The following is a 12,586-nucleotide window of genomic DNA, read 5'->3' as shown; positions in this document are numbered from 1 at the left end:
AAATTCATAAAAATAAGTATTAAATAAACAAGCATAATGCTTATTTTCCTCTACAGCCCTCAGGTCTCAAGATTCAGGAAATGTATATGGGTTCTAAAATTTAAATTAAAATCACCATGGTTCTCTTTAAGGATTTTTTTTTTGTACAGGTGGGCATTTAGATGCAGAACAGAACAACTCCTTTGATCATCACAGAACTGTCATGCATAGGAAGGAGTGTCAGCATTATTTTAACAGTATCAACACACGTTGAAAAAAACATTTATCACTGTATCAGGGCTCTCTGTACATTAAAAGAAGCATTTATACAAGTACCATCCACCAAATATTGGCTTCTAAGAGACAGTTCTAAAATACAGGTGATTCTTTTGGGATAAATGAACTTCCAGCAATGCTGTAACTAAAAAGGACATTTTAGGTTACATTTAAACATGCACATAGAGCACATTTGTTTGACAAGGTGTGCAGACTTCTCCCAATGAATGTGGGAATCAATTGTGTGTAAATTAAGTAGTAAAATGAAGCTTGAACAGCATAGTCTGTGGGGTAGTAACATCAGCCACTGCAAGTTCTTGGCCATCGACGAGACCAAGTTCTGAAAGGGGAAAAAAAGAAGATAAGTGTGACAGATTTGCAAATTTAAAAACATACAAGTCTGTCACCTCTAAGAAAGCTAGAGGAGTTGTGTATACATGTGTTAGATTTAACAGCTTATTCACTGAATTACAGTGAAGTTGACCAACACAAGGTATTTGTCAAGAACAAAATGGGCTAGATCTAAACTGAAGTTCTAGCTCAGTGATTACCTTATTTGCTGGGTCATGTATTTTTAATGGGATCGGTTCATACAAGTGATACTGCAAGAGAGGGGAGCTCATGTCTAGAGTAACTTACAGGAAAGTGAGACATCAGGAAAATTTACATCTTCGCTGACTGCCTGTTTTGTATGCATACCAGTGCAGCACCTAGTTTCTTTACTATTTATCCCATTCAGGAAGAGCACATACCAACTGCAGATGCTTCCTCAGTCTGACAAAGGGTATTTAAACCCAAAAGCTTGCCAAGAAGAATTTTTCCAATTATCTGAGTTGGTCTCATAAAAGATATCAGATTCATCCAAAAAACCTTGTCTGCCTGTGTCCTTAGACCAACACGACTACAACCTACACCCCTGTAACAGCAGGAAAAACAATTTGGAAGCATATTCTGCTGCAGAGCAGAACCAGGGAAGTGAGAACAGAAAACAATCAAGAAATTTCTCACTCCCCTTTGTCTTTTGCAACATGGTTAAAATTCCAAAGGGAAACAGATAGCAAACTGCATTGAAAATCCTAGTCAGAGGTAAGTTATCCTTAGTTTCTCTTCCACAAAAAACAGGGTACAGAACCATTATGCACCAAGTATTTTGTAATAAATCAATAAATCCTTAAGTTTTATGATGGCACAGCAATTTCTACCTTCCATGTAACAAAATGACAAACCAAGGTCTCTAACACTAGGTATGTCCTAATTTCATTTAATTGCTACCCAATGTAACTTGCAACCAATTTAAGATATCTGTTCCATGTACTGTTTTGCAGTAATAGGAGGACAAAGTGCAGTTTGCCACAGAGGTAAAACAGAACACTGGAACCATGAATCACTTAAACTGTAAGCTTTGAGATTCAGTTAGACAGTACCTTTCAATGTCTTCGAAAGATTCGGCCTTGTTCGTTCTTCAATTGAAGCTACAGTCTGGGGGGGAAGAGACAAGAAACAACATTTTATTTTCAATTAAACAAGGCAGCAAACTTACACAGAGCTTCAGTAACTATGCAGAATTATGACAGTAGAAATTACCTGTAAATAAAGTGTTTTATTCCCCCCATACATCGTTGCTGTGATTGCTGGAGATTTCATTTGCCTGTGTAAAATATATGGAAAAAGTAGATAGGAAACACATCGAGTAAGTTTGTTTTAAAAATAAATATTAACACGCTGCAAAACAACAAGTTCCTCAAAATAAGTAGCCAAAATAGTTGCACACTTACAACGAAGCATTAGTTGTCAAGTAATCCAAGACCTCCTGCAACTTAGCAGATGGAGAGAATTCTATATTTTGGGGGAGCTGGCTGCAGGCAGGACAATTTTCCTACAAGAAAAGTTATATAGGAATCAGGTTTATAATAACAGATTGTTCCAAAAACATAAATGCCAGGAAAAACTTTGACATTTACAATTATTTGTGAAATGTATTCATCCTTAGATTTAGAAACAGTAGCACTTGCGTGCAAATTAAGGATGCAGTCCAGTTCCCAGTACACCCTATTGGAACATTTCCATCAGCTTTTTAATTGGGCTTGGTTTCAAGCCCTTAGTTATTAACATAAAACAAGCATTTTTTGCATACACAATGCAGTACAGCCAGCCTGTAATATGTCTGGTTTAACATCTGGGGTTAACATAGTAGTCCTGTTACTGAACAAACAAAGGTGTTAGGACAAATGCTGTTGTGTCATTAGACACTGTATTTTGTTCTGTGGGTTACAATTCTTCACATCAGAGCAGTAAAGCTTTCTTGCTACACATTTAGCTCTCCAGACACAGATACCGTTTTCCTCCAGGTAGACTGGCAAAAGCAAATGCTGAAGTTAAGAATTTAACCACCTAAAAAACACCTTTTCTAAAAAGTTTTTTAAAGAAGTGGCATGCCAGCAGCCCAACACAAGCAGCTGATAGAAAATGCTTCCTGCAGCAAGAACTACTTGTCTTAGGAATTGAGAAACCTTGGCCTGACCACTATCAATATTTCTTCATTAAGTCACCCAACAAATTTTATTTACCCTAGGTAACGCAGAGGCAGGCCTTTGGTTCAGCTATCAAATAAGCCCCTTCTACTTTAATTGATGACACCCAGTGGAACAATACTACTGTTTACTGAGGCTGTGGAAGCCTGGAGCAAAGAAATTTCTTCCCGGAGTAACAGCACAGTGCCTGGGGTGTAAAGTATACTTGTCATTCGTTAAAGATACCTTGTGAACCCTGAGCTCAGCTACTGTTCACCTTAGTTAATTTGATAGGGGAAAGTCTTGCTACTCTAAGAAACTGATTCATCTGCAGACTGCCACCATTATTAAACTAAACAACCACACAAATGCACATAAAAAATCCTGTTTTAAGTTAAGAGTCAGTTATATTTTTTAATACTAGGAAAATATTTCCGTACAATGGTGGGAGCCAAAGAAATTCAATTTTAAATTTAACAAATAAGTATCCAATTGCTATTGCAAAAGGTACTACAACAAATCGAGAACAACCTCAGAAGCCTAGAGGCTCAGGTGTAATGGTACTGACCTTTCTCTCAGCTTCAAACGTATACGTGTAGAGTCCATCTACATCATTGAACACCAAGTAGTTGTTAAGAGGAATGTATGCACTGTAATGAGAAATGTGTTAGTGTTTATACAAATAAATTTGCTGAAAATATTTGTTATTAAAAAACAACACATTACCTTGTAGCTATTTTAAAAACTTCACTGGCACATACAGCTGGAAAGGGAAAAAGAGTTACTTTGTTCTCAAATCTCAGAACACACACATACATGCACGCATGCAAAGTCAATATATTGCATAAATAAGGGAAAAATAGAAGCCAAGAGGTTCTATCCAGCATACTGACAGGAAGCTCAGAGGCTACATACTAATGTGATTTTGACATGAATTCAAGGCAGTTTTGGAGGCAGCTTGCATTATTCCTCCCATCTCTCTCATCTGAGGCAAGCTTTTGCTTACTCCCACAGGAAGATCAAAATTCAGGCAAGACCAAAGTTGCTGCCATATGAAGGCAAAAATAGGGTAATAAAAAAAAGGAAAGTGGGCCAATCAAAGTGACAAAACCCAGCTGCATCCACACTAGCCCTCGAATCCTTAATTGCCTATGAAAAGCTCAGTATTTATTGAGAATAGGTGGAGTGAAGTAGAGCTTGCATTCTAGATGCTAGGAACTTCTACTGAAACATGAAGCCACATGTACAAAAGCATTGCCTCCTGGTATTACTATACCTGCGATGACTGCATTTGTAGATGCCACAGCTGGAATGATCCGCTTAACAACCCCTGCCGAGGTAAAACACATAGGTTTGTTTTTTTCCAGAAATGATTTTCACGTGATGAATTATGTTATGCAAAATCTGTGATGGTTTTGACTGCAGATGGGTATACCTGAAATCACTTTATACCGCCTCCCATTTATAATTTCCACAATACCTAGACATTCTTCTAGAATAGGTAAAACTGTATTTTCAAGTTTTGTACGTAAAGCCAGAGACACAGCTGAATACCTTCTGAACACAGAGGCCATCATTTGCAAGATGTTACTGTGCACTAACACTGACTAAAATACCATTCCTCTTACCTTGAGTTAGTCTGTACGTAACACCTTTAATGTTAAACTGTGATGCTCTTTCTAAAGCTCTTTGGTAAATCCACTGTATGTGATCTGGATCATCTCCATCCAAAGGAACACACTCTATAAGAAAGAGAGAGAGAAAGACAAGTTTGTTTAAATCTATTATAGCTCTTCATAAATACCAGCAGGCCACGGATTAACACAAACTTGCAGTTTCTAGATGAGTTTTGGTGAAAATTAACCCACAAGCTTGCAGGTGTTGGCAAAACTATTTCATTAAATCAGACTTCCACACACATTATACCCTGATGTAAGCCTTATATAAAAATCTGCAAGGTGGGGTGGGGTCAGCCAGGAAGTATCATTGTTGGGAGCAAGAAGACTGGAACAGGGAAAGCCTGGCTGAATACAAAATAATAATGCAGGAGTGGGGTGCCAGTATGAACAGGTAGGGAGACTGTTCAGCACAGTTCTCTTCAACTCAAATCCAGTTGAGGGGCTCTCCTCCCCCCATGGGTTTTACTGAGGGAAAAAGGATGAACAGATAGAAGATGAGGTGTTTTGAGTAAGAGCCACCCCTCCACATTTAGCAATCTCTAGAGGGTTTGACATGGGAGATTTTGGCAGTACCTTTTAAAAATCCTACAGGGAACCATTAGGCCAAAACCACCTGCTGATTTTAACTGTGCATGTTCATATTTTTTACCATTAATTCTGGAGCATAGCTTTTCAGAGTGATGGGCTGCAGATTAGCTACATGGTATCAAGTGCTAGGAATGTACTCTATTTTAAAAAAGCAATGTTAAAAGTCGGTAGACCAAAAAGCCAGAGCCATTTTTTCCCCTTTAAATAATGACTGGGTTTTGCAAAGAGACTTGTATTTGCTTCTCCAAAATCCATAGGGTACCAGTACTTTTTTTTTTTTTAAAAATGGCAATGATTTTAAAACACAGCAGCAAAGTCATTTGTATATGTAAGCAACATTTACACTTTGACAGTTTCAACAACTGACTTTTACATAAACTGACGCAAGATGCTTCAAAAACAAATACTGAACTCAGTAAAAACTTTATATAAACAAATTAAAAGTCAGTGAATTACTATATCACACAAAGGTAAAGCTATGAAAAGCTTAAACTACCATAACATGAATATCTTATTCTGTATCAATTATCCAGCATAATAGCAGCATGTATCTCAATAATGGAGTCATTCACAGAAACCCAATGAAAAAATTATACATCTGTATATGTCTACATAAGTAGAAAACACAGTTGCATTATTGCGTCCAAACAATCACTTCTCAGTTCTTTTTTCTGCTGCTGATGCGTATGAATTTAAATGAGCAACATGTGAAGAAGCCAGTAACTGTTTATTCAACAGGATGAGTCCATTGTTTTTCTAACTGTAGTCACAAAATGTTTGCTTCAGGCTGTAAACTGGCAGAGTACTTTAATTCAACAGCAAATTCAGCCAGCCTATGTTTGTTTTTTTTAAGATACAAAATGCAAACTAAAAAGCAAACAAAAAGTTACCAAATTTATGTCCGCCTCTGGCACAAATAAGCATCAAAAGAAATTTTGATTATCTAAACACCACTGGTCCGTTACAAACACCTTTGGATCAATGGAGTCTATCGATTACCTCCAAAAGGTTGTTCCTTTGGCCACTGCAATATCCTGACATACTCGATACAGTGTTCAGGTAACCTGGGCATAGATGCAATGGTGCACATTGGAAAATTGATCTGACAAGGAAAGATCATAAAATAAATTAACACAGCCTGTGAGGGAGTGGAGAGGAAAGAAGTGGCGCGGGAAGAGCAGGCAACAAAACAAAACAAATGGAATGCTTACTATAAAAATAATCAACACCGAGTTACCTGTGGCGGATAAAGTTCAAGAGTGCATTCAACACATGCTGTCATGCCAGGAATAATCACACGTGCATTTCCTTTGAAGCCTTCTGTCCCTCCATCTATCAAAGGTATGATGGAACTTGGATCTAGTACACCATCTTCATAGTGTAAAAATGACATCTAATGAAATCAGAGTTTGCACAGGTTACATTCAATTTTATACTGTGGGAATTTCTCTCTTTCTTGAAGATATAACACAGGAGGATGTACTAAGGAACAGCAAAGAACTAGTTCTTTACCATTTATAAACACCTCTCCAATGCATTTGTTCTTGTTTCCCTGTGGAGGCTCACCAGTCATCTTGGACCCCGTCCCCAAAACATGTCTTAACATAACACAGAGGAGAAAGATTTGCTTCCTGGCCAAGAGATTAATTTGCTGTCCCGATTCACATGAACCATTCTCTCCAGGCAGCAAGGTAGGGGGCAGGCATCTAGGAGAAGCCAGTGGCAAGAGGCAGGCTGCCTGGTTCCCCTCCCCAACTACTGCCTTCCTTGCCACAGAGGGCAGGGAACAAATTTAAGACAACCACCCAATAGATTCCAGACATGGAAAAATTATTTTAAAGTGATAACTTTCTATTTCTAGAATCTACTTACTGGGGGGGGGGTTGTCTTAAATTCGAAGCTGTCTTGAATTCAGGTAAATGCAGTACATGAGAATGTAGCAGACAGTTATGTCAGACAGATGTAGACATTATTTACTGATACAGAACTCCATGCGGAATTGCTGATGGCATGCTCTCAGCATGAAGCGCACAGGCTGAGGACCCCTACTTTGTACCTGTCACTAAACGATCAGCCCTATGGTACTGTGCTGACAGGATCAAGTACCTACAAATAGCTTTACACATCTCAGGCAGACATCCTGATGAAATGGTGCGGACAAGGGTGCAGTTTGCTGGAGATGCGAGCAATCACAGTGGGATAGTTTGTGAGATTCTACACAAAACGGTTTAAGTGAGCAGCTCTGCTCCAAGTAATTCAAATACCTTACATTTAGGGGTCTACACAACTCAAGGCAGCAGCCAACTGATTTCACAGGTAGATGGCCCATTTTTTGTGGGTTTATCATAGCAGCCCCCCCATGCCTCTGATAGGTAATGGGGTCCTGGTGGCCCCACCCTCCACTGATTGGGAAAGAGGGCTGTCCATCACACAGCCCCCAACCCTCACCACTGATTGGCCAGGAACGGTTATGTGGCCCCACTCCTTGCTACGGATTGGTGGAAAGGGGCACAGCCACCAACAGGCAGTCCTCTCTGCCAATCAGCGGTGAGGGGTAGAGGCAGCAGCTATCTTGCTGGCTTGCCTTTGTGCTGGCAGCCCCCTTACTGCCAGGCTATGCCACTGGGGAGACAGCATTTTATTTTTAGAAAATTCCTCCCCATGGATTTTGTGGACCATACCAGCAACAACACAGACTTCCTCCTGTCACCTTTTACCATGTTTTATAGTGTCATAGTTTCTAGGGTCGGAAGGGACCTGAGCAGATAATCGAGTCCGACCCTCTGTTATTTAGTTGTGGCTTGGAAGGATGAGTCCAAAGCATTAAAAAAAGATAACTGCTTCCTTGCTCATTTCATGTCGAGCCTCGCAGATGCAAACAAAAGGCCAAAATAGTACCAATTATGCTGGCACATTTTGTGAACCAGACAGTTGTTCAGCAGGATGAGCAACATTTTACCCAGCACACACTCAAGATAAACTAGCCACCTACCTTCAACAGCCTCAAAATCCTGATCTAATTTACATCTAAAACCTTAAGTGATGCGTTTTTCAAAAAACACAATATGGTAACGTGTTTTCTACAATCCAGTGTTACAAGCATAAAACAAAGATAAAAATACATGCAAACATTATGTAAAATGCAGGTCTTGATTGATACCTTAACCAGTTTTACTGTGCAAAAGCCTTTTATTTTATATTACTGCTATAATTTGCACAAAACTGTTAGTTTAATTTAAATTCAAATAGTGAATAATTAAAAAAAAAAATTAAAGTCTTTACCAGCATGCCATTTATCCATCTTCTTGCAATTATAGAGTCCAGACCACATACAATAATATGAAATTCTAGAAGAGAAAGTGTTATTTAAATTGTATACCAGTGTATGTTTCCCAAAATAGACAATATATTTTGTCAATTAATTTTAAAATAGAAATAAAATGCAGTCCCAATATCTACCTATGTTGCCCACAAGAAAGTTTCATCTAAGTTTTAGTCTTTACCCAATAATATTGTCTGCATAACTCCACAGGGACAATAAAAAAAAATGAACACCTCCATGGAAAAAAACCCAGCAACCATTAGAATCTTTTCGTGAAGCACAAGTGGAGAATCTGTATATTTAGGAAATACCACTTACGTCGATAGAAAGCTTCATCCATATCTTGAATCTTTTTAAAATGTCTGAACGTACAGGCAGTAAAGGAATTATATGATTTGAGCATCTTTATAATCAAGTTTAGGTGAAACATAAACTCGGTATTTAAAAAAACCAAACATACAAATATTTAATAGTGATTAGAGAACTTAAAATTCATGGAAACTGTTCAAGTCATCCAGAAGGGACATGGACATTTGGGCGTGGCAATTTTCTGAAGTTTTTCAGATATTTCATTCTCGTTGAATAGATTCATATTCACCAGAGAGCCTTGCAAGATACTGATAAGATACTTTATGAAATAAAATTCAACAGATATGCTAGAAAATATTTCAGGATATTAGACTTCAAAGCACCAACCAGTTGCCGTTCCTGTCAATGAGACCTGTGATGAAGTCACACACAGAGGTCACGTTGGATCAGTTTGACAAACCTGAGCTGCCTAGGCAAAGTGACTGACTGCCCATGCATGTGTCCTATGTTCTAGGAGCCAGAGCTAGCCCAAGAATTTTAGCCATTAGTCCAATGAATGTGTTTTTTTGTTGAACAAATGGAAAGGGCAGAAGTTAAATTCTTTAAATAGCCTGACCACCCACAGAGTATTCGTAAATGCTAGACATCTCAGTGGCTGTTACTGCTCTAGAGAAGGATACGATACAACGGCACAATTAGGGATTCGGCTGTTCAGGAATTCTGCTGCAACCTCTGCTTTAGGTCTTCCAACATCTTTGGATCTGCAAGAGAGTGCTTTCAAAATTGTCATTCTAGTAGCATCCATTCATTTTGGTGAGAATGCCTCTCTCAATACTGAAAGGCAGGACAACTTACTGATATAAGTACTGTAAGGAGTACGCCCATCATTTCTTTGATGGCAATTACTCAAACTTCAGACACAAGACAGTTTTCTATATAGCTTCAAACAGCAATTGTCACCAAACCTGAAAAACGGGTTTTTGTTCATTTGTTTATTAGCAAGCATTTTTAAAGTTGATACTGCAACATACACAAATTCTTTGGTGGTATTACCCATTCCATTTCCTCAGGCATCAACAATACTGTTCTGCTTAAGAGATTTATTCTCTTGAAAGAGGCGCAATACTTGTATCCAACTGAAATTTGTTTCTATACTGTTAACTAACTTGCATCTCAAAGTTCAACTGATGGTTAAAACATATTAAACCAAAATGTGAGACCAAATCTATTCTCAAATTGGCATGGCAATTCCCACCAAAATCAAATGAAGATAAAAAAAAAAATGAATTATGTGGTTAGAAAAGCTAAGAGAATTTGTTACATTTCAGTTGCTGTAACCACTGATCAACTAATATTTCAATATTAGTATTTCAGTATTTCAGATGCTTCCCAGAAGTCACCAAAAAATACAAGTACTTACATATTCCCTATTGGCTATTATGCCAACTATGGCCGGATTAGAATTTTGTTTTAATTTTAGAAACCTATCAAATTTGCTCAGAGAAATTAAATTTAGAAGAGACTATAATCTAGGTTCTCCCTTGGCCAAAACAATCATTTTCTGCAGTGTATTTTCTCAATTTACTTTGATACACAGCACTTGTTTCTTCTTGGTACAATGAAAAAGTAAGACTTTTCTCATTTAAAACATTAAGTACTGAATATTTGCATATTTCTACACAAACATATTCAAGAAACAAAGGTTAGTAACTGGCAAAATTAAAGGTTACTGCTTTGCATCTCGTGTACTCGTTTCAGCCTATAAACTTTTAATCTGGATGCAAGACACAATGAAGTAAAAATAATACATTTACTTTATAAATGTGCAAGTGATAACACAAAAGGCAAAGCAATGCAGAATCAGACCTGAGGATGAGTAAAGCACAGCTATTATCTTGATCTGAACTATATTGAGAGTAAAATATAAATGTATTTTGATTAGGTTTGAAAAAGAATTTAAAATAATGGAATTATCACTTACCGAAACAGAAACTGTCTATTCAGATTAGAAACGTCTATAGTGTCCATGTCAATAACATGGATCTGTCTAAAACCAGACAATGCCTGTGGATAAAATCAGTGAAGAGCATAAGAGGAAGTGAGATGCTCATATGGTCATATTAAAACACATCTCAAATGCTTGTAAGTCAACCTCTGCTGGAATCTAGAAATATCTTCTCAACTGATTACAGATTGGTAATATTAATACTTCTGGCTTTTTCTAGCAACAAATATCCTTTGCCTAGATTTTAAAAAGCCCATTCTAGGCTTAAGGGATGGCTTATTCCAACATTAGTTTTGCAAGAATAAATTTAAAAATCTGAAATATTTAGAGTTGGGATATATCGCTTAGTATGCATTAACATTTCCTGTAAACTAAGCAATTAATTTCTAGATGGTTATAATTATTCTCTAATTAAAATGTTGATTCCAAAAGTTACTGAGTGTTTGGATAAACTGGATTAAAAGCGTTTCAAGTGGTCAAAGTATGCTTTGAAGCTAGTATATTGACAAAGTGAATGAGATATTCACCTTGAAATACTTGACATAATATTTTTAGCCCAAGCAGCTGCAGTACAAGCGAATTAGCAGTACACTGGTCTTCAATAACCTACTTTTACAAGTGGACCTTAGGGGACAGAATGGTGTCATGTGTTCTTAACTTATGGAAAAAAACATTTCTCCCTCACTTCCAAGGTTCAGAAGTGACAAAGCAGAAAATTAATTATTTTACAATAACAAGGTATTTTCAACAACAATTTCAGCGTTAAATGTCAATCAGGGGGCTCTTCAGGTCTGTACTCAAATCAAAGCTGAAAGTAAGTGCAAAGAGCAGACTTCAAGTTGAACTATTAGCATTTACATAAAATGCTTACGAAACTGTGTACAGAAGCTATTTAACTTACTTCAGTGAAGTTGCAGTTGCAACTACAGTATGGTTCCTCACCCATTAAAAAAAATGAGGATCACAAGAAACAGTTGAAAACAAAAGTAATTACCAGATTTTTCAGGAGTTCACATCCTAATCCTCCTGCTCCAATAACTAGAACTTTACATGTGCTTAACAAAAAATCAAGAGCCTGTAAAGAATGGAAAAAAGAACATTAATATGTTAAAGAGAAAAACATAATTTGCTTTGCAGCATCATAAGACTACCACCATTAATACAGATAGATACCCAATAATCTATTCATAAAACATTTAGATCTGCAACGGACCGAATCACCCCTTCATCTGTATACAGATATTGGACTTCAGCAGTTATTCAGTGCCTGCAATTCTAATACCCTGACTTTAATAAGAGCAAGATGTCTACTGATTTCACCGCTGCCTTCATTTACTTGCATTTTATTTTGTTTCTGAAATAAGCAGCATCTCCATCTCATTCTCTCTCTCAGTGACAAAGTTTGTTAAAAGATATTATGTTGCTTTCCTCCTGCTGAAGACATCTACTAAAAGGAGGTACAAAATGAAAACAAACACAAAGATATAAAAAACTGCTGTCCCAAAGAGCATTCATATTTTTGCACTGAGCGGCTGCTTTCCATGAACTGTTCCACCATATACCCACCACAAGCCAGAGGCAGACAGAATAGCTTTGCCCATTCCTACTAAAATGACTCCCTTCCCAATAATAGAACTGCTTATATTGAGCTTAATTTTAAATAAAGTTAAGAATTTCTGATAAATGAAGCAAAAATTATCTCAATCCAGGAGAGAGAAATATTATTGTCTGTTGAATTTCAGAAGCTGCGGTGTGCAGTTTAATTAGCACATACAAACTCCCTTAATCTGGCATAAATCTGTAAAAATGTATTCATTATACTGTATTTTCTTGTAAAAAATAAGTGTTGTTTGCTTAACTCTAAAGATAAGTTTTTTGCATGCAGTTTAGGAATCTGACATTGCTGGATGATAAACTA

At 37.2% G+C, this 12,586-nt stretch overlaps 1 protein-coding gene across 5 annotated transcripts in view; it reads right to left on the bottom strand.

Moving 5' to 3' along the window:
* Nucleotides 1-460: 460 nt before the first annotated feature.
* UBA3 (ubiquitin like modifier activating enzyme 3) overlaps nucleotides 461-12,586 on the bottom strand; it is a 28,584-nt gene continuing 16,458 nt past the window's right edge. For all 5 annotated transcript variants that reach the window (XM_090022008.1, XM_090022010.1, XM_090022009.1 and 2 more), the window contains 15 exons: nucleotides 11,663-11,743; nucleotides 10,645-10,727; nucleotides 9,344-9,424; nucleotides 8,673-8,716; nucleotides 8,315-8,379; nucleotides 6,270-6,425; nucleotides 6,032-6,134; nucleotides 4,394-4,507; nucleotides 4,042-4,095; nucleotides 3,492-3,528; nucleotides 3,334-3,415; nucleotides 2,031-2,131; nucleotides 1,840-1,903; nucleotides 1,680-1,734; nucleotides 461-595 (listed from right to left, as the gene is read on the bottom strand). In XM_090022008.1, the coding sequence (XP_089878134.1) occupies nucleotides 507-595; nucleotides 1,680-1,734; nucleotides 1,840-1,903; nucleotides 2,031-2,131; nucleotides 3,334-3,415; nucleotides 3,492-3,528; nucleotides 4,042-4,095; nucleotides 4,394-4,507; nucleotides 6,032-6,134; nucleotides 6,270-6,425; nucleotides 8,315-8,379; nucleotides 8,673-8,716; nucleotides 9,344-9,424; nucleotides 10,645-10,727; nucleotides 11,663-11,743 (1,209 nt within the window). In that variant the 3' untranslated portion in view covers nucleotides 461-506. The remainder of the gene's footprint in view (nucleotides 596-1,679; nucleotides 1,735-1,839; nucleotides 1,904-2,030; nucleotides 2,132-3,333; nucleotides 3,416-3,491; nucleotides 3,529-4,041; nucleotides 4,096-4,393; nucleotides 4,508-6,031; nucleotides 6,135-6,269; nucleotides 6,426-8,314; nucleotides 8,380-8,672; nucleotides 8,717-9,343; nucleotides 9,425-10,644; nucleotides 10,728-11,662; nucleotides 11,744-12,586) is intronic.

The sequence above is a fragment of the Crocodylus siamensis genome, chromosome 11 (assembly GCF_052110815.1).
Source record: "Crocodylus siamensis isolate JL-2025a chromosome 11, ASM5211081v1, whole genome shotgun sequence".
NCBI classification, from domain to species: Eukaryota; Metazoa; Chordata; order Crocodylia; family Crocodylidae; genus Crocodylus; species Crocodylus siamensis.
This window is presented reverse-complemented; position numbering and strand designations above follow the sequence as displayed.